Source organism: Bactrocera oleae, chromosome 4 (genome assembly GCF_042242935.1).
Source record: "Bactrocera oleae isolate idBacOlea1 chromosome 4, idBacOlea1, whole genome shotgun sequence".
Taxonomy (NCBI): Eukaryota; Metazoa; Arthropoda; class Insecta; order Diptera; family Tephritidae; genus Bactrocera; species Bactrocera oleae.
This window is the reverse complement of record NC_091538.1, coordinates 23259797-23276687: the sequence shown is the minus strand read 5'-3', so window position 1 is coordinate 23276687 and position 16891 is coordinate 23259797. Positions and strand designations below refer to the sequence as shown.

The 16891-nt window shown below is 35.9% G+C and overlaps 4 protein-coding genes across 9 annotated transcripts; 2 read left to right on the top strand and 2 right to left on the bottom strand.

Moving 5' to 3' along the window:
- The first annotated feature begins 556 nt into the window (after window positions 1-556).
- LOC138857110 (uncharacterized) lies at window positions 557-1558 on the top strand. The gene has a single exon (XM_070108658.1). The coding sequence runs from the start codon at window positions 768-770 to the stop codon at window positions 1500-1502; it is 735 nt and encodes a 244-aa protein (XP_069964759.1). The 5' UTR covers window positions 557-767; the 3' UTR covers window positions 1503-1558.
- A 2862-nt stretch (window positions 1559-4420) lies between these two features.
- On the bottom strand, window positions 4421-9022 carry Cep89 (Centrosomal protein 89kDa). 3 transcript variants are annotated; one of them, XM_070109129.1, is made up of 3 exons: window positions 8523-8938; window positions 7091-8452; window positions 4421-4671 (listed from the first exon to the last, which is right to left on the bottom strand). In XM_070109129.1, the coding sequence occupies exons 1-2, from the start codon at window positions 8781-8783 to the stop codon at window positions 7133-7135; spliced, it is 1581 nt and encodes a 526-aa protein (XP_069965230.1). In that variant the 5' UTR covers window positions 8784-8938; the 3' UTR covers window positions 4421-4671; window positions 7091-7132. The 3 variants fall into 3 exon arrangements, with proteins under 3 accessions (XP_069965230.1, XP_069965231.1, XP_014094131.1); XM_070109130.1 differs by having other exon boundaries at window positions 4421-4665; XM_014238656.3 differs by lacking the exon at window positions 4421-4671 and having other exon boundaries at window positions 6472-8452; window positions 8523-8846; window positions 8932-9022.
- Impbeta11 (importin beta11) lies at window positions 8999-13625 on the bottom strand. Of its 3 annotated transcripts, none has more exons than XM_036369125.2 (3): window positions 13419-13625; window positions 11296-13353; window positions 8999-10366 (listed from the first exon to the last, which is right to left on the bottom strand). In XM_036369125.2, the coding sequence occupies exons 2-3, from the start codon at window positions 13348-13350 to the stop codon at window positions 9329-9331; spliced, it is 3093 nt and encodes a 1030-aa protein (XP_036225018.2). In that variant the 5' UTR covers window positions 13351-13353; window positions 13419-13625; the 3' UTR covers window positions 8999-9328. The 3 variants fall into 3 exon arrangements, with proteins under 3 accessions (XP_036225018.2, XP_014094138.2, XP_014094139.2); XM_014238663.3 differs by having other exon boundaries at window positions 13444-13624; XM_014238664.3 differs by having other exon boundaries at window positions 13452-13624.
- Window positions 13626-14421: 796 nt separating this feature from the next.
- Gmppa (GDP-mannose pyrophosphorylase A) lies at window positions 14422-16585 on the top strand. 2 transcript variants are annotated; one of them, XM_070109131.1, is made up of 8 exons: window positions 14422-14536; window positions 14606-14827; window positions 14884-15082; window positions 15146-15702; window positions 15769-15905; window positions 15958-16078; window positions 16137-16280; window positions 16444-16585. In XM_070109131.1, the coding sequence occupies exons 2-8, from the start codon at window positions 14788-14790 to the stop codon at window positions 16542-16544; spliced, it is 1299 nt and encodes a 432-aa protein (XP_069965232.1). In that variant the 5' UTR covers window positions 14422-14536; window positions 14606-14787; the 3' UTR covers window positions 16545-16585. The 2 variants fall into 2 exon arrangements, with proteins under 2 accessions (XP_069965232.1, XP_069965233.1); XM_070109132.1 differs by having other exon boundaries at window positions 14524-14540.
- The last annotated feature ends 306 nt before the right edge of the window (window positions 16586-16891 follow it).

The window sequence follows — 16891 nt, the reverse complement described above, 5'->3', positions numbered from 1 at the left end:
TCAAAGAGCCACCGAAAAGCAATTCGTGGACTTTATCTAACAAGTCTCACCTGAGATTGTACAAAAGTACGCGCCCCAAGGCATTAATTGGCAATTCATCCCCCCAAGCGCTCCTCATATGGGTGGTTTATGGGAATCAGCTGTAAAAAGCTTCAAATCCCACTTCAAAAAAGTAGCTGGAAATTACAAATTCAATTACGAAGAATTTACAACATTACTAATCCGTATCGAAGCCGTTCTCAATTCACGGCCACTAACGACACTCTCGCAAGATCCCTCAGATTTGACAGCCCTAACTCCAGGGCATTTTCTCAAAGGAACACCCATTCTGGCCATACCTGAGCCAGGCGTGGAGTCGCTATCCTTATTAAATCGATGGGAAAGAATCAAAATTCTCCATCATGACTTTAGCCGTCGATGGAAAGAAGAATATTTAAAGGACCTCCACAAGAGGTACCGCTGGAAAACTCCAGAAAAAGCGCCAAAGCTTGGAGATTGCGTCCTAATCCATGATGATTGTTTCCCCCCCACAGAATGGCGGCTTGGTCGCATAGAAAAGCTTCATTCCGGGTCCGACGGTCATATCCGAATAGTAGATCTCCGCACGCAATCGGGAACGCTAACCAGACCGCTCGTAAAACTATGCTTCCTGCCCACCGACCGTACTACCGAAACTAAAATGGTATTAAATTCAAATAAATCGAATCAATAAACCCGCAAATAGGTAAAAATAAAAAACGTAACCAACAATTCCAAACCAAACAGAAATGGTCGATCAATATGCCGACCCACGCGTGCCACATCACGTGGCACAATTGCCCATATTCAATTATATGCCACAAACACATACTAAATCTAATCTTTTCATACAGATTAATATGGACGTGGAAATGCCGACAAATCCAACGCCAACCGTTCGATCGGCAATCAACGTGCCACGCACTGGGCCGATTCCAGCGCCTCGAGTCACCGCTGCAACAACTGTCACAGCTGTCCCGCGGAACACAGCACAACCACCGCCAGCGTCGCCATTGGTGCCACCGGAGCCGCACCGCACCCGATGTCCGCTGTGTCGCCGCTCACACCGGCTACAGCACTGTAGCATCTTCAAATCCATGCAACCCAGTCAACGTCAGCGGGTAGCCCAGGCGCATGGGCAATGCCTCAATTGCCTGAGTCTCACCCATACGACGCAAGAGTGTGACTCGCAAGAGTGTTTATGTCAATTGTGCGGAAGGCTACACCATACGTTCCTTCACCGCACCTCCAGGCGCGATGTTCGGCGACCACCCGCACCACACAGTCACGGCGCTGTCAGGCGACCGCCACCCAGGCACCCGATACAACATCAACGCCCAGCTGCCGCTCCACAGTATCGTCCAAGGAATGTAAGGAACGAAACACCTGCACGGCGCCGACGGCCCAGAGCATCATCCCGCCGCCCCACTGGCCTCAGCAGTGTTGTAGCAACGTTGCAACAACTGCAGAATTTGCTAGGCTAAATATTTGCCTAGGTGGGCCGGGATGGTTAAATGACTAATTCAACATGTCATCCCACACCAACCCACCACCACGATCACCCCACACATGAAGACACACATTCCACACCAACCCATCACCACGATCACCCCACACATGAAGACACCCTACACACCACACCGAAGGAGTTAAAAGGGGGACGACGAGCTACCACAAGGCCCTTTTTTCGCTACATCGTGTTAACGTCACCATCTCCGCTACCGGCTGTTTTTAAAAGCGCATACTAGTTCTTAAAAAAAGTTGTTAAGTTGTGAAAAAATAAACTAAAATTTAATTTAAATTGAAAACTTATAAAAAGCGTGTTCCTTACTTCCTTACGGATAAGTAAAAGAAATTGGTGAGTGGTATCCGTGTGATATAGTATAAACACATACGCCCCGCAAAGATTATGGAAGCTTTGCAAATCTTAGTGAATACCCCTCTGTATCGTGGGCACAATATACTTATTAATGAGAACTTGATTTCAGAATTTAAAAACCAAGAAGAAGTTCCATTTGTTGCATCTGCAGAGGATTCCCGATTGGTTCAATATTTTCGTGCGGCACAAACTTCTCATGATAGTCCCTCAGGTTATAATATTCCCACGGGTCGTTTACCTGCCGAGCTAATTCAGTCGGTCAAGAAACTCTTTTGGACAATATTCCTGTGGAAAACTTAAAATCTTTTCAATATAAAAAAATGAACAAAAATCAATTGAAAGAAATCAGTTTCCAGTTGTTCCGGCTGAGGGAATAACTATTCGTAAAAATCAGGGTGCCACATATAATAAAGTTGTAGTTCATGCTCGACCCAGAATGCCTAGAGCTTCAATATACATACATATGTCGCTTGCCGTCGAGCTACTACTGCAGAAGGTCTGTTCATCACAGGAAATTTTATTCCACCTAACAAATTTTCTGAATCGGATCCTGTATTTAGGGAACTAAGGGAATTGTGCACAAATAAAGCTCTGAAAACATGTTTCAGTTTTATGAATTCCTGATAATCAGGACATCAAATTTTCATGCTCACATTAATGATATAAACATCGACTATTTGATGCTATTTTCAGATATTTTATGTTTTGTAGAAACTTGAGGTTATCCGTGCGAAAATTTTGATATACCAGGACTTACTCCAATTAACGAGCTGAGGATAGATAGCACGGAAACAAGCAACAGAAATAAACGTGGCGTTATAATATATGCAAATCATAGTATTTCTAGCTCTATAGAATTAAAGGCTGTAAAGACAAGAAAAAACGTTAACTTCGGTTGCGCCGAAGCTATAATACCCTTCACATAAACAAAGGCCCCTTACAAGAACTTGATTCCGAACGTTCAATTTGTATGGCAGCTATATGATATAGTGATCTGATCTGACCAATTTCTGTGGAGAATAATTTGTTGCCTTAAGCAATAAATCGTGCCTAATTTCGTGAAGATACCTCGTCAAATAAAAAAATGTTCCATGCAAGCACTTTACTCCGATCGTTCAGTTAATATGGCAGCTATATGCTATAGTCATCCGATCCATACAATTTCTTCGGAGATTAGATTAATGCTTTAAATAATAATACATGCCAAATTTCGTGAAGATACCTCGTCAAATAAAAAAATGTTCCATGCAAGCACTTTACTCCGATCGTTCAGTTAATATGGCAGCTATATGCTATAGTCATCCGATCCATACAATTTCTTCGGAGATTAGATTAATGCTTTAAATAATAATACATGCCAAATTTCGTGAAGATACCTCGTCAAATGAAAGAGTTTCCCATACAAACACTTGATTCCGATTGTTCAGTTTGTATGGCAGCTATATGCTATAGTGGTCCGATATCGGCCGTTCCGACAAATGAGCAGCTTCTTGGGGAGAAAAAGAAGTGTTCAAAATTTCAGATCGATATCTCCAAAACTGAGGGACTAGTTCGCGTATATACAGACGGACAGACGGACGGACGGACAGACAGACGGACATGGCTAAATCAACTCAGCTTGTCACGGTGATCATTTATATATATACTTTATATGGTCTCCGACGTTTCCTTCTGGGTGTTACAAACTTCGTGGCAAAATTAATATGCCCTGTTCAGGGTATAAAAATGTATTCAGGCCGCAAAGTTTTAGAAGCGGTTTTGTTTAAATTTTTCAATATTAATATTCTGGTTCTATACAGAAATTCAGCTTTCTCTGTCAGACATTTAATTGTAGAACTTCAGGAAGTCTTTACTTCTGAGTTATGCAATTAAAATGTGCTAATTGTTGGAGATATCAACATGACTACAGGGACTACAATAGGAAATCTGCTCCAAGAAAAAACGTTAGTTCCCTGCTTGGTGTAGAATATTCAACTACACCTGCCGGTACACAAATTGATTGGGCATTTTCAAACATGGATCCTTCCCATGTTAATGCAATTACTTTTGAGACAGTACACAGCTATCATGACAGTTTTTGTGTCTCTATTTCGAACTAAAGTTTTCAGACTTATTGCAATAGTTCTTAATTTTTTTTTTAATATATATTAAGAAATGGTATAGCAATTTTGACAGTAGTTTTTAAGACAATATTAAGAAAAATATGTAAATAATCTATTGTAATTAAGAAAATTTAAATTATATGTATAATTTGTTATTATATAAGACATTATTTTATAATTATATGATAGAAATTAAATAGTATAAGGAGAAAAGAAATAGGTATAATATGGATATTGGTATAAGAATCTATATACAAATTTATGTTTAATATTGTAAATATTATATACAAATTGATATAATAATATAATTTTTAAAGTTGTTAATATTTATCATTTTTAAGCTAAACATATATAATAATATTGATTAAATAAATAAAAAATGTTATTCATTGTCAAAAAACGATTTATTTTCATACCCCTCAATACAGTTGTACAATAATTCACTCTATATAAAATAAATTATAAGCGTATACAACAAAGCATAAGAACGATCGCTCTAATTATAAAAATATATAAAGAAATCTCAAACGAGTATACCATTTGACTATGCGAGAGTATAAAATGTTCGGTTGCATCTGAACTTAGCCCTTCCTTACTTTTTAAACTCTCGCAACTTGTTGCTGCAGAGTATAATAGTTTTGTTCGCCTGACGGTTGTTTGTATCACCTAAAACTAATCGAGTTAGATATAAGGTTATGTATATATAAATGATCAGGATGAAGAGACGAGTTGAAATCCGGGTAACTGTCTGTCCGTCCGTCTGTGCAAGCTGTAACTTGCATTCAAAAACAAATAAATGACATAACTAAGCTCCACAATAAGATACAATACTGTTTTTTGGTATACAGGATCACATTAGGGAGAGGCATCTGCAGTTAAATATTTTTTCAAAAGTGGGCGTGGCCCGCCCCCTAATAAGTTTAATGTGACGGTGTGAAAATGGGTGAAATCGGGTTACAACTCCGCCCACTCCCCATATAACGGTACTGCTAAAAGCTACTAAAAGCGCGATAAACCAAGCACTAAACGCGCACGAGAGATTAAATTTTATCTCTGTGATGGTATGAGATGACTTTATACTAACCACGTTCAAAATTAGACAATGGGCGTGGCACCGCCCACTTTTAGGTGAAAACCCATATCTTGGGATCTGCTTAACCGATTTCAATTCGGTACATAATATTATTCTCATATTTCTATGCTATAGTGCGAATATGGGCGAAATTGGATTACAAACACGCATATTTCCCATATAACACTATTTTAAATTCCATCTGATTCTTTCACTTTCCACTATGCAAATCAAGCAACAATGATTATATCGGGGTTAACTTTGCGTGAATACTTCGTTTAAAGTATGCCACCTTGTGACCAAAAATTTTCTAAATCGAACCAAAACTGTTTAAGCCCCTAAGTACTGAATAAGTGGACACCAGTTCTTATAGTTGACTCTTTATCGAAAATATCGGTCAAGGTGTAAGATATACTTGTATAATTGAAATTCATATAATAAAATAAATAAATGAAACTCTCGATAATAGTAGGCCTTTGTTCTTTAATACAAAATTTTACCAACACCTGAAGTAATTTCCCGGGCAAGTTGCGAGAGTTACACCCGAACTTAGAACTTCCTTACATATTATGTTTGTTTTTATGTCAAAGAGTCGAAGTATTGAAGACTGTTTGCGCGACGACAATGCGTCACAACATTGTGTTGTTGGTAGAAAATCCGAGCTGTGCCGAAAAAAAATAACGAACGGTTGGTTCCGCTTCCCTCTCCGTTTTAACAGCTTTGCGCGAAAATACGCTTGTAGGCAAACACATGCTCGGGGAGATGTGTGGGTGTCTGTTTTTATGAATGAAACAAGCTTGGCTGTTGAAAGTACGCTTGCGTTTATGAATGAAAATGTTGTTGTTGTGTGACATATTGACTTGTGACGATTGTTGTTTTTGTATAACAATGTTTGTAGTTTTTGCGGGTGACATATGTATTTACATGTGTACGCATATTCATATGTAGGTTGGTTTGTGTATGCATTACTTGTTCGGCAAAGTCATATATACATACATATATGTGTGTACATATAAATCAATGCGCGCATATAGGGTATATACAAGGTGTCATATTGTGTCATACCGTCACATTGTCTTATTTTTTACTGTTGTTGTTTCCCATGTAAAATTGAAATACGACAAATACAACATGGCAAGGTATGTTTTTTGAGTGTGCTATTCTATCAGCTGTATCTATTAACTTTTTTTATTGTTGACGTTTAAGTGTCTAAAATTAAGTTAACAAGTTATGTATTTTTTAAGACTATTAAAATACGACATAAGACAAAGCTTGTGAATTGCCTAACTGTGTAGTGATAAGTGATAAAATCTTGATTTGGTTTGAACCTCTGAATGCGTACATTCAAATGCGCATGTGCATAAGACTATATAAGATTAATATGATGAAAGATGTATGTATTTATATGTTGTAATAAATTTAATCTCTATTTGTAACAATTATAAGATAAAATATTTATTAGGAAAGTATATTATGTAAAAACTATATAATATTTTTAAATGCACAAACTGACTATAAACATTATTTTGAAAATTACATAATTTAAGTCTTTTTTTTTAGCGACTGGCTACATAGTTGCCTGTGATTGGTAGCCGATAGCCATACATAATGGTATTTTAGAATTCTAGCGATGGTAGCGTTACACAATAGGGTTGAAAATTTAGTACCTGTAGTTGACTTTATATCGAATATTTATAGTATTAATAAAACTAAAATATTTTGATAACTTAATTTCTATATCATTCGGTAGTGAAATGTATGACTACAGCACTAAGATCGTGAATGTAGTGATTTGTGTTATATTTGAATATAGTGATTTTAGTTGAATCATTTCGGACATGAAATATGGTAATGAAGCGAAGTGAAAGAAATCTATTTTCTATAGTATTAGTTAATAAAAACCAAAAAATCGTGAATGTTTATTTACAGTTTTATGAAGATGTTTTTCTCTGACTCTCTCATCCTGTTTCGAACTTTTCATTTACTATATATTTATATTTGTATATCTTATACACTTACATGTATTTATATCTAATGGAAAAATATCGCTTCATCTATTATCTACTGATGATCGCCGATAACGAGTTTTCCTTTAAGTATAGTCCGTATGGTCTCCTCTTTTTGAGATAGTTTCTTTTGCATTTTTTCGATCTCTTGCAGATGGCGGGCATGCAACCCACGCACTTGTGACTCCTTATGCTTTACAATGGTCTCAAGACGCTTTAGAGCGTCCCATGTACTTTGTATATTTACTTGTCCTTCCTCCATTTTATGTGCCCATTGTAAAGCAATTCGCAATCGTGCCTTCAACCGATCTCTAGAGCGCTTAATTTTTTCGGTAGTTCTCTGAAGAGAATAGACACTATTTTGAAACTCTTCTACTGCAGTACGCTGCTCATCCAGTCTCTTCTCTAACGTTTTATTTTCCATTCTCATTTCAGAAATTCTTCTATTATCTTCCATACGTTGTAATTGAAGTTCTTCAACAGATTTCGCGAGCATTTGTTTTTCGTCCTTGTGCTGTTTTTTCAACTGTTCTAAAATTGCTTTACACTCTTGTAAATCGTGTTCCATGCCATCAGTTGCATGCGGCGTAACACTTTTGAGCGACAATAGCTCGTTCTTGCATCGTGTATAAGCCGCTTGTAAGTGTTCCAAGTCCAGAACCAGAGACTGCATTTTTTGCTCATAACAATGCATTACTTCCATTAGCTTTTCTTTGGCCAAGTCCGATTTTCTTGTTTGCGCTTCGACTTTCGCGCGGCAGACGTCGATTTGTGCCTGCAATCGGGTACGTTCTTCCCGCCAAGACCTAACCTCTTGACGTAAATTTTCATTTTGATGCAATAGACTATTATTTTCTTCTAGTGTTCTTTTCAGTTCCCCTGTGAAATGTTCAAATTCCTGTTTATATTGTTGTATTAAGTGCTCTTTATCGCTTATCATTTCATCATACGACTGTAGCAAGGGCGCAAGTGTATGTGTACGTATATCACTCTCTTCCCAGGTTGAAATAGAAGACGATTGTGGAACTAGACCATCAGAACTTGCGTTATTTGTATTGTTTGTAACATCTTTAGAAAGGCGCAAATGATCCTGATAACTTTCAATTTGTACATTAAGACGATACACAAGAGTCTTCATCATCGATACATCAGACGCTAATGTCTGATTGACCATCGAACACTTGTTGAGTTGTTGCATTAGCTCCTGACAATGACTACAATTTGCGACTTCGAACTGCAAGCTCTCTATACGATCCTCTAAGGTATGTATGTGCAAACGAAGCTCTTTATTTCGTACGTCAAATTGTTCATTGAATTTGTGCAAGGTGGCTAAACGTTGCAACAATGTTTCCATTTGTTTGTCTTTGGATTGCAGCTGTAAGCAAAATACAAAAATCATTCCATTTTATTTGAACATATTGAACAGCTGTTTTATTAGATATTACCACTTCATTGAAGTAACTGTTAAGGCGGATACTCTGTTTAATATTGGAGTTGTGTTCTGGAAAACGATTTTCCGCAGATCGAGAACGGCGATTAAAGTTGCCCGAAATGGTATGCACCTGTTTTTCCGAGTGCCGTTTTTTGTGAACTTTGCGATTTGAATCATGAGAGACTTGTACTTCTTGCTGTTGCTGACAGTCAGAGAGATCCAGATCCGTAACGATTACATGTTTACGCTGCATTTCGTTTTGTACCGACGTCATTTTTATAAAGAAATTTATCTAGAACATTGAATTGTCTTCACTGATTGGGATTTCATTTCTACTCTAAAAATTACAAGTGCAAAGTAGTGTACAAAACAATCGTTATATGTCTCCATGGTGAATACTAGAAATATATGTACATACTTACATAAGTAATTAGCATTTTGGGGGTAGGTGCATTTGATTCATTAACTTTCGTTGAGACAAAATAGCCGTTTTGCATTTTATTAAACTTTTATTTGATTCTTTGCTTCGTTAAACAAAACAAAAAATTGTAAATTATATCGCATTTTTATTTTTGTTTACTAATTTTAGTTAAACTATAAAAATATTTTGTTGTAAAAATAACCAAAAGTTTGTTCAAGTTAAGTTATTTTATTTTACGTTAAATATACGTAAAGGGCAGTAGAGGCAGAAAAAGCTCTTACTGCCTTAGCTTATAATTGGAGTAGAAAATTAGTGACTCGCTTCGTTACGCTTTGGGTTAAAGGCTGTTCGTATATATGTATGTGTGTATTATTGCATAAAATATATCATATTTTCAGCTAGTTAGGTTGAAATTTTAAATTCAGTTTTACAAATTTTCCGATCTTCTCTAATACACCAGAATACACAGATTGCATTAGTTGTTGGTAGGCTTCTTCGCCCATTTGCATTCGCAGTGTATTTAATTGCCATTCCAAATATTCTGCGAGTACAATCTTATGTACTGGATCTTTAAGAGATAGCTGTCTACAGCGATCATAATGATAAGTCTTATAGTCAAAATCGTCCATTATACAATAATTGCTTGTATCCAAGTCATGTTCGTCGAGAAAAACCAACGAGTCGCAGAATTTGATTTCCTTTTCGCCTGCTGAACGAGGCGGTGTATTTACAACGCTATCAGAACTGTTGATATCATCCACTTCATTATCTTCCTCTCGCATCACATCCATAAGTGTGTCTCCAATATTTTGCATAATTGCTGGAAACCGTTCTACTAATATTGAATTATTAGTAAAGATCGATGCAAAGGCTAGCGCAAAAAGCTTTCGTTTTTCTACTTCCGTTACCAATGGCATCTTACGTATCCACACGTCAAGTATAGTTTCTAAAGCATTAGGCAACTGTAATTCCTGTAAAACTGCAGTGAAAACAGATTGATTAATAAGCAATACTCTTGCAACCATCATCAAATACATTGACATCAGCATAGGAAATTCTTTGTCCAGGTACACTTGCTTAAAAATATAAGGCAAGGCGGGTCGTACTAATTCCAATCCATAATTTGCATCTGACTTCAAGCAAGTTTCAAACACTTTAAGCATCAAGGCAATGCCTTCTGGCCGCAAATCATCGAACATTCGCGCGCAAAACTGTACGAATTCCTTTCCGTAGCGTTCAAGAAATGAATGTGCATTCAAGAGTATGTATGCCTGAATTAGGATCAAAACTATGCGTAAATTTTCCGAGGACATTTCAATGATAGGCAGAAGGTTTTTGCATAAATCTAGCAGTTCTGTAGACATAACGGTCGAGTTCTCTACAACGGCAACCCAAAGCGCCAAACCTTCCTCGATGAGGTATATATGGGACAGCTCCTAAACAAACAAGAAAGTGGAGTTCGGATTAGCACAACAAAAATATATTTAACGAATTATATATCCACTATTAACAAAAAACAGTCCCAACCAAAAGAATTTCCAATTAATTAACTTTATTAAATAATAAGTGAATTTCTAAAACTATTCTGTAGATGTTGTTGTAGCGGCAAAAAAAAATAATAGTGGAATTATTCTTCGTTTTTCGTTTCACATTTTCTAAACTTGATATTAATGGTTCTATAATTGAATATAATGTTTTCTGTTTGCTGGGATAATAATACTACTTTTTTTCTGGTTGTCATAGCAGTAATATTATTATGAAACTTCTGGGAGCTAATATTTGGGTACCTTATAACTAATTGCAATTATATTTTGATCATTTTATTCGTCTGTTTATACGTTTGGGCCACATGTTCCTAGTTTAATTTTTAATTTAAGGCAACATGACCGACTTTAGAAGAACTGCAAGTATTTCTTGTAAATTATTCATATTAAAAAAAAATTTTTTTTATACAAATTCTTGTTCCTTCTGCGCAATGCAAGAAATTATCTGTTTTTTTTGTTAGTCGATTCAAAGTTTTTGCATTTTTCATTTAAAAATCGCAGCAATAATCATTAGTTACAGTCCCTGATTTTAAACAATTAGAACTGAGGTTTCGTAACACTAAGAATTCGCTTTAAGGTTCAGGTATATATTATTTGTCCCACAAAGACCATTTAAAGCAAGCCCTGCAATTAACAAAATTAACTTAAAAACGTCGCAATATGAAATATGTCCTAATCCGAATTAATACTCATTATCAGCTACATTATGTTCAAAATGCAATTTTTGCTAAAATTGCTTTTACAAATATATCAGTGTTTAGCATTAATGTTGATAATCAGAATACAACTGTATTCATTGAATTGCATTTTTTAAGTACTACCTGAAGATTAGTGCTGAGCTGTATAACATTGTAGAGGAATGGCTTCATAGATTCCGGTATATCACGCAATGCTTTTGCTAGTTGCTGTAATGTGCATATGATAGCACATCTTAACATATTAAAGTCCTCGCTTTCCTTCCATAAAAGTGGTAGATACGATATTAGATTGTCAGCCTGGGGTTCAATATTGTCACTCATCTTTTCTACAATACACGACATTATGGTCAACACATTCATTTTCGTGTCACATTCTCTAGCTTCTCCCAATAGTACAAAAAGTGCATTAAAAGAAGGTTCTAAATAAGGTAGGAAATGCTCGGGTGCAAATTCAAAGTCTCCAATTAATGTGGATAGCGTACGGGAAGCTGCCAGTCGTATCGACATATCTTCAGTTGCACGAAGTAAATGCAGGCATGCTTCGTAAGCCAAAGGACGTAAGTTTCTTGAAAATTTAACAGCCGCCCATTCTGCAACCAACCATATAATTCTTCTACGAAGAATTCGAAAATTATCACTTTCAATCCGCAACTCCGCCAATAGTTGATTACTAAACCAAGAGTCAAAGTCAATGTCATTGAAAAAGTGAAATGAAGCTAATCCTGCAGAATTGTATATGGCATCTTTTTGAAGTATATCTTTAAGATCAGATGCGGGAGATAATTCGATTTGCTGAGCTTTTCGTATATACTTTACAACCTCAGACGTCATTTGAGACTGGTATTGACTGAAACATGTGAGGAAAAATGATTCAATACACGGACGAAGGGCATACTTCCAGCTCTCTCCGCCATCATCTTGTGCGAAGCCCTCGGGATCTTCCATCCATTGATCAAGCTCGATTTGCGTTAACAAGAAATAATGAGTTATAACTTTATCGCAAATATAACATAGACGCTCGTTTGTGAAAAAGTCTGATAATGCTATATGTGGAGCTGCGTCCTGTTCAGCTGCTAGTTGTTCACCAGTAGTTGTTGAATTTGCATAAGCACTACACATCAATATCCCCTTCATAAGATTGATGCAATGAATTCCAAAGTTGCTGAAGTTTATGACGTTTTCGGTAAATATTAGACGTGCACCTTCATGGAAGACATGTTCAAAGCTAAACTCTAGTGCAACAGGAACAAAACGCGCAAATGAACTGGAGTGTATATCCTGAAATTCAGTTAGCGTCTTCATTTGTTTTAATATAAACTTTTCAATTAGTTTTATTAATTGTTCTTCAGCTCCAAGATGTTGTAATTCATATCGACACTCTAAGCATTGCTTCAGTCGCGTAAATAGCTGTTCGAGAAAGCGCATGCAACATTCTACCTTAAAGGGCTTTGGGAAACCATAAACTGTAAGTTTTCGTAAAATTCGCATCGATAAAAGTGCGCGTTCTAAAGTTGATATTGCATTTATAGATGCCGTTTTGAGTTGATGAAAGAATAGAGTTGTAAAAGCATCCCACAGTTCTTGCATGTATATAAATAAATTCCCCGCTAGTTCTTCAAAAACACGTTTTTCTGCCATCATGCGGCGAGATGCCAGTGCTTTTATCACATGATGTAGAACAAGTAAGACTCGTTGTTGTTCTCCAGCATCACCATCACCTTGTGCACACATTTGTAACTGCTTAACTAACTGAGGTATTAACTCTGGCCAGTCCCGAGGACAATCAATGCGTGCTATGCGTGCTATTAGCACTGCAATCTGTAAAGCAACTTGTGGCACTGGTTCCGTACTAAAGTTTTTCAATAATACCTGACGAATTTGTTGTTTTTCTCCGTTAGGGAGTTCATTTCGAGCATTCCGCCTCCAATACTTATTTATGCCGTTCTTTAAATAAACTGCGGCCATCCAACGCACATTCAAATCAATATGATATTGATGTTGCTCGATATTATTGCAACCATGCATTGCAAAACGTGCCAGAGTCGCAAAAAATCCTGGTTGTGTTTCCCATTCTGCCAACTGAGATTCAGCTTTAAGAACCACCTCATGATTAGGATCGGTGGCGGCGCGTAATGTTTCGCACACCATCATCTCGGGAGAAGCCAGGTCTATGTTCATCCCCTGTGAATTGAATATTTAATATGTAAAGCATAAGTAAGTATATAGCTTAATAAGATTCTTCGAACTTGTAAAAAATATTACAACACGAACAAAAATACTTCATTAACGCTTTTTAAATCCCTTCGTTGCAGTTGTTCTGTTCTCCTCACGAAATCGATTTAACTTTGTACAATTATATTTGTTTTAGTTCCTATATAGATGTTGACACCAAAAGTTATATGCAATAAGCTTAAAATTACATATGTGATGACAATTTGACAGCAGCTGTCAATCTATTTTTTGGGTATGTTCAAGAATGATAGAATACAAGAATGCGCCAAGCGCTATCTTTGAGTTGAAAAGAAGAAGCATAGAACAGCATGTAAATCCATAACAAAAACGTAAACGTCGTGAAATAGACTTAATTTATTAGTTTATAGTGAAAAACTTTTACTGAAGTGTATAGAATAATGTTGCATGCTAATATTTTAGTAATATTAATTTAAATAAATAAAATATTTATGTATATCTGTTGACTACATAATTGCCAATAAAGAGAATGATTGCAATTGCCATGTATCCAGCAGTAGTTTCTTACTTTATACACAAATATATACATATAAATATAAATAATTAACAATTTTTTGGCAACTTTTATATCCGAATATCCGTTATTTGCATAACAGTTCTTGCAACTTGCTATTGCACACTTCAGTTTTCAAAATCAATATATTTTATCCATATAAATTTAAATATATACAACCTTCGCAATCACATATCCTTTTAGCCATTCTCTTAATTGGCAATCAAGTTGTCAATAGTTAAATGTATCTGTTTGAAAATTACTCAACTATTTTCACGCAACATTGTTATCATATTATAACTTTATTTCACGAATTAACAAACGTAACATTTTGTTTACAATTTACGTGCTGTTCTATGCTTCTTTTTCTCAACTTAAAAGAATTACGTCACAAGATGACGGCATAGTGCAATTTGTTTATGTAACAATTGTCACAGCCTAAACCGAAAAAGGTAACGGTAAATTATTGTCGTAATCTTGAATTCTATCATTCTTGGGTACGTTCACTTCAAGAAGATATTAGATATGTTCTTGACAAATATTCATTTATAATATTTATATAAACAACATACTAATTTATTTTTATAACAGGATTTGTCTTGTACAAACTCACCCAAAATTGTAGGTATCTATATATCTTTGATATATTGTAAATATATGTATATTTCTTTTCGGTTTTATCAAATGTAGACAAAAACCAGAGAACGTAAAATATATACATATATGATATACGTTCTCTGCAAAAACCAATTGCTTCGCTCTGATAACACATTACGGAGAAAATTGTAACCCTAAAAAAGCAATAAGTGAGCAAACAACACGTAGGTGTTTTATTGATAAGAATTTCATCTGCTGCGGTTGAAAGTTTTGCGATGTTGAAAGCTGTTATCCTTGTTGGAGGCCCTCAAAAAGGTGAGCCATTTAAATTCATTAATTTCTATAAAAGTATTCGATTTATTGTATTTTAGGTACACGCTTTCGTCCCCTTTCCTTAGACACACCGAAGCCTTTGTTTCCAGTGGCCGGTCGACCTATTATACAGCATCATATTGAAGCATGCTTACGATTACCTGAATTAAAAGAAATTCTTATTATTGGGTATTATCCCCTAGTTCAAATGGAAAATTTTGTCACTGATATGCAAAATTTGTATAATATTAATATTAGGTAGTATCTTCAAACATTTTGAAATCTTTGTATTCCTTGTCAATGATATGCGTATTTTTTCAGATACTTACAGGAATTTACTTCGTTAGGAACTGCAGGCGGAATGTACCACTTTCGCGATCAAATTCGATCCGGCAATCCTTGTGCATTTTTTGTTTTAAATGGTGATGTATGCGCTGATTTTCCTTTACAAGATTTATATTCATTTCATAGGCAGCATACTGATACGGCCCTGGTGACCATTATGAGCACTGAGGCAACGCGACAGCAATCGCTGCATTATGGATGCCTAGTATTTGATCGTAACAGCGGGGTAGTGTCGCATTATGTAGAAAAGCCAAGCTCATATGTATCTACTTTTATTAATTGTGGTGTGTACGTGTGCTCCACGGATATATTTGCTCATTTAGCCGACGTATTTTATTCAAAAAGTCAGGAATACACAAATCACAGTTTAATTAACGGTGCCAATGGCAAGGATCAAGGACATATTCAATGGGAACAGGAGGTTTTAACACCGCTTGCTGGTACCAGAAAACTCTACGCAATGCCAGTACCGAATTGGTGGTCCCAATTAAAAACTGCTGGCTCAGCCATTTACGCTAATCGCCATTTTTTGGGTATTTATTGTTTTAAAAATAATAAATGATCGAGAGCTTAATCAATTTTAACAACACTTATTGCAGAACTTTACAAAAATGCACATCCAGAGAGGCTGGCTAACGCTGGAACGAAGCTAAGTGAACAGGACTCTAATTTGGTATGCACAGTTCTCCCCGATGTTTATATTCATCCAAGTGCCACAATTCATTACAGTGCAACGGTTAGTCCAAACGAATATTTCTAATATTAAAAATAAATGTGTGTAAAATTAGCTGGGACCAAATGTTTCTATTGGACCAGGAGTTACCGTCGGTCCAGGCGTTCGAATTCGAGAATCTATTATACTTGAAAATGCAGTCATAAAAGATCATACATTGGTATTGCACTCAATTGGTATGTTATACAGTTGTTCCAATTTTTTTTTTTCAATTATTGAATATTAATTTTTAAGTGGGTAGGGGATCCATAATTGGCCAGTGGTCGCGAGTAGAAGGTACTCCGTCTGATCCTGATCCGAATAAGCCATTTGCCAAAATGGAAAATCCACCGTTATTCAATAAAGAGGGTAAACTTAATCCTTCAATTACGATATTGGGTAAGAATAATTATTGATTGATTATTTATGTAAATTTTTCAATAATATCGTGTGTATACAAATAAGTTATTGAGATATAATTAACTTGTTTCACATCTTTAATTTTATTAATATATTATATTATATATATAGAAAAGTTTTAATAATTGACTCTTCTTTTCAGGATGTTTTGTACAAGTGCCGTCTGAGAAAATTTTATTAAATAGCATTGTCTTGCCGCACAAAGAATTGTCTAAAAATTTCAAGAATGAAATAATACTGTAATTTAATATTGTTCTATATATTAAACTTTTATGTCGGTTCTATGTCTGATTTTTCCATTTTTAGTTTGGGCAGTATCTCGAATGTTTCTTCGAATTGCACAATAGTTTTGCAAACTTTGTTTTATAATATTTTTTGATACGATCCGATTAGGTCACTCTAGATTCTCTCAACTGAAGTTATTCGTCTGCTATGGGTGGTGGTTTAAGTTCAAGTACGTCATTCATGATAGGGAGTTGGTGAAAGTGTAGATGTCTCCACTGTGAATGGCGGTCAGTGCGTGTCTAAAGTGTTGCGTCCGTACTCTGGTCGGCGTATTCGATGTCTTCGACATAATTAAGGATAAAGCT

What these genes read in the sequence shown, in the direction of transcription:
- Impbeta11 (XM_036369125.2), bottom strand. Translation starts at nt 13,350, where the DNA reads ATGAACATAGACCTGGCTTCTCCCGAGATGATGGTGTGCGAAACATTA. An exon ending in AGCTCAGCACTAATCTTCAG is followed by an intron (nt 10,367 to 11,295) that starts GTAGTACTTAAA and finishes TTGTTTGTTTAG; the next exon opens with GAGCTGTCCCATATATACCT.
- LOC138857110 (XM_070108658.1), top strand. Translation starts at nt 768, where the DNA reads ATGGTCGATCAATATGCCGACCCACGCGTGCCACATCACGTGGCACAA.
- Cep89 (XM_014238656.3), bottom strand. Translation starts at nt 8,783, where the DNA reads ATGACGTCGGTACAAAACGAAATGCAGCGTAAACATGTAATCGTTACG. An exon ending in ACAGTTACTTCAATGAAGTG is followed by an intron (nt 8,453 to 8,522) that starts GTAATATCTAAT and finishes TTTTGCTTACAG; the next exon opens with CTGCAATCCAAAGACAAACA.
- Gmppa (XM_070109131.1), top strand. Translation starts at nt 14,788, where the DNA reads ATGTTGAAAGCTGTTATCCTTGTTGGAGGCCCTCAAAAAG. An exon ending in TGTTGGAGGCCCTCAAAAAG is followed by an intron (nt 14,828 to 14,883) that starts GTGAGCCATTTA and finishes ATTGTATTTTAG; the next exon opens with GTACACGCTTTCGTCCCCTT. An exon ending in TCCTTCAATTACGATATTGG is followed by an intron (nt 16,281 to 16,443) that starts GTAAGAATAATT and finishes TCTTCTTTTCAG; the next exon opens with GATGTTTTGTACAAGTGCCG.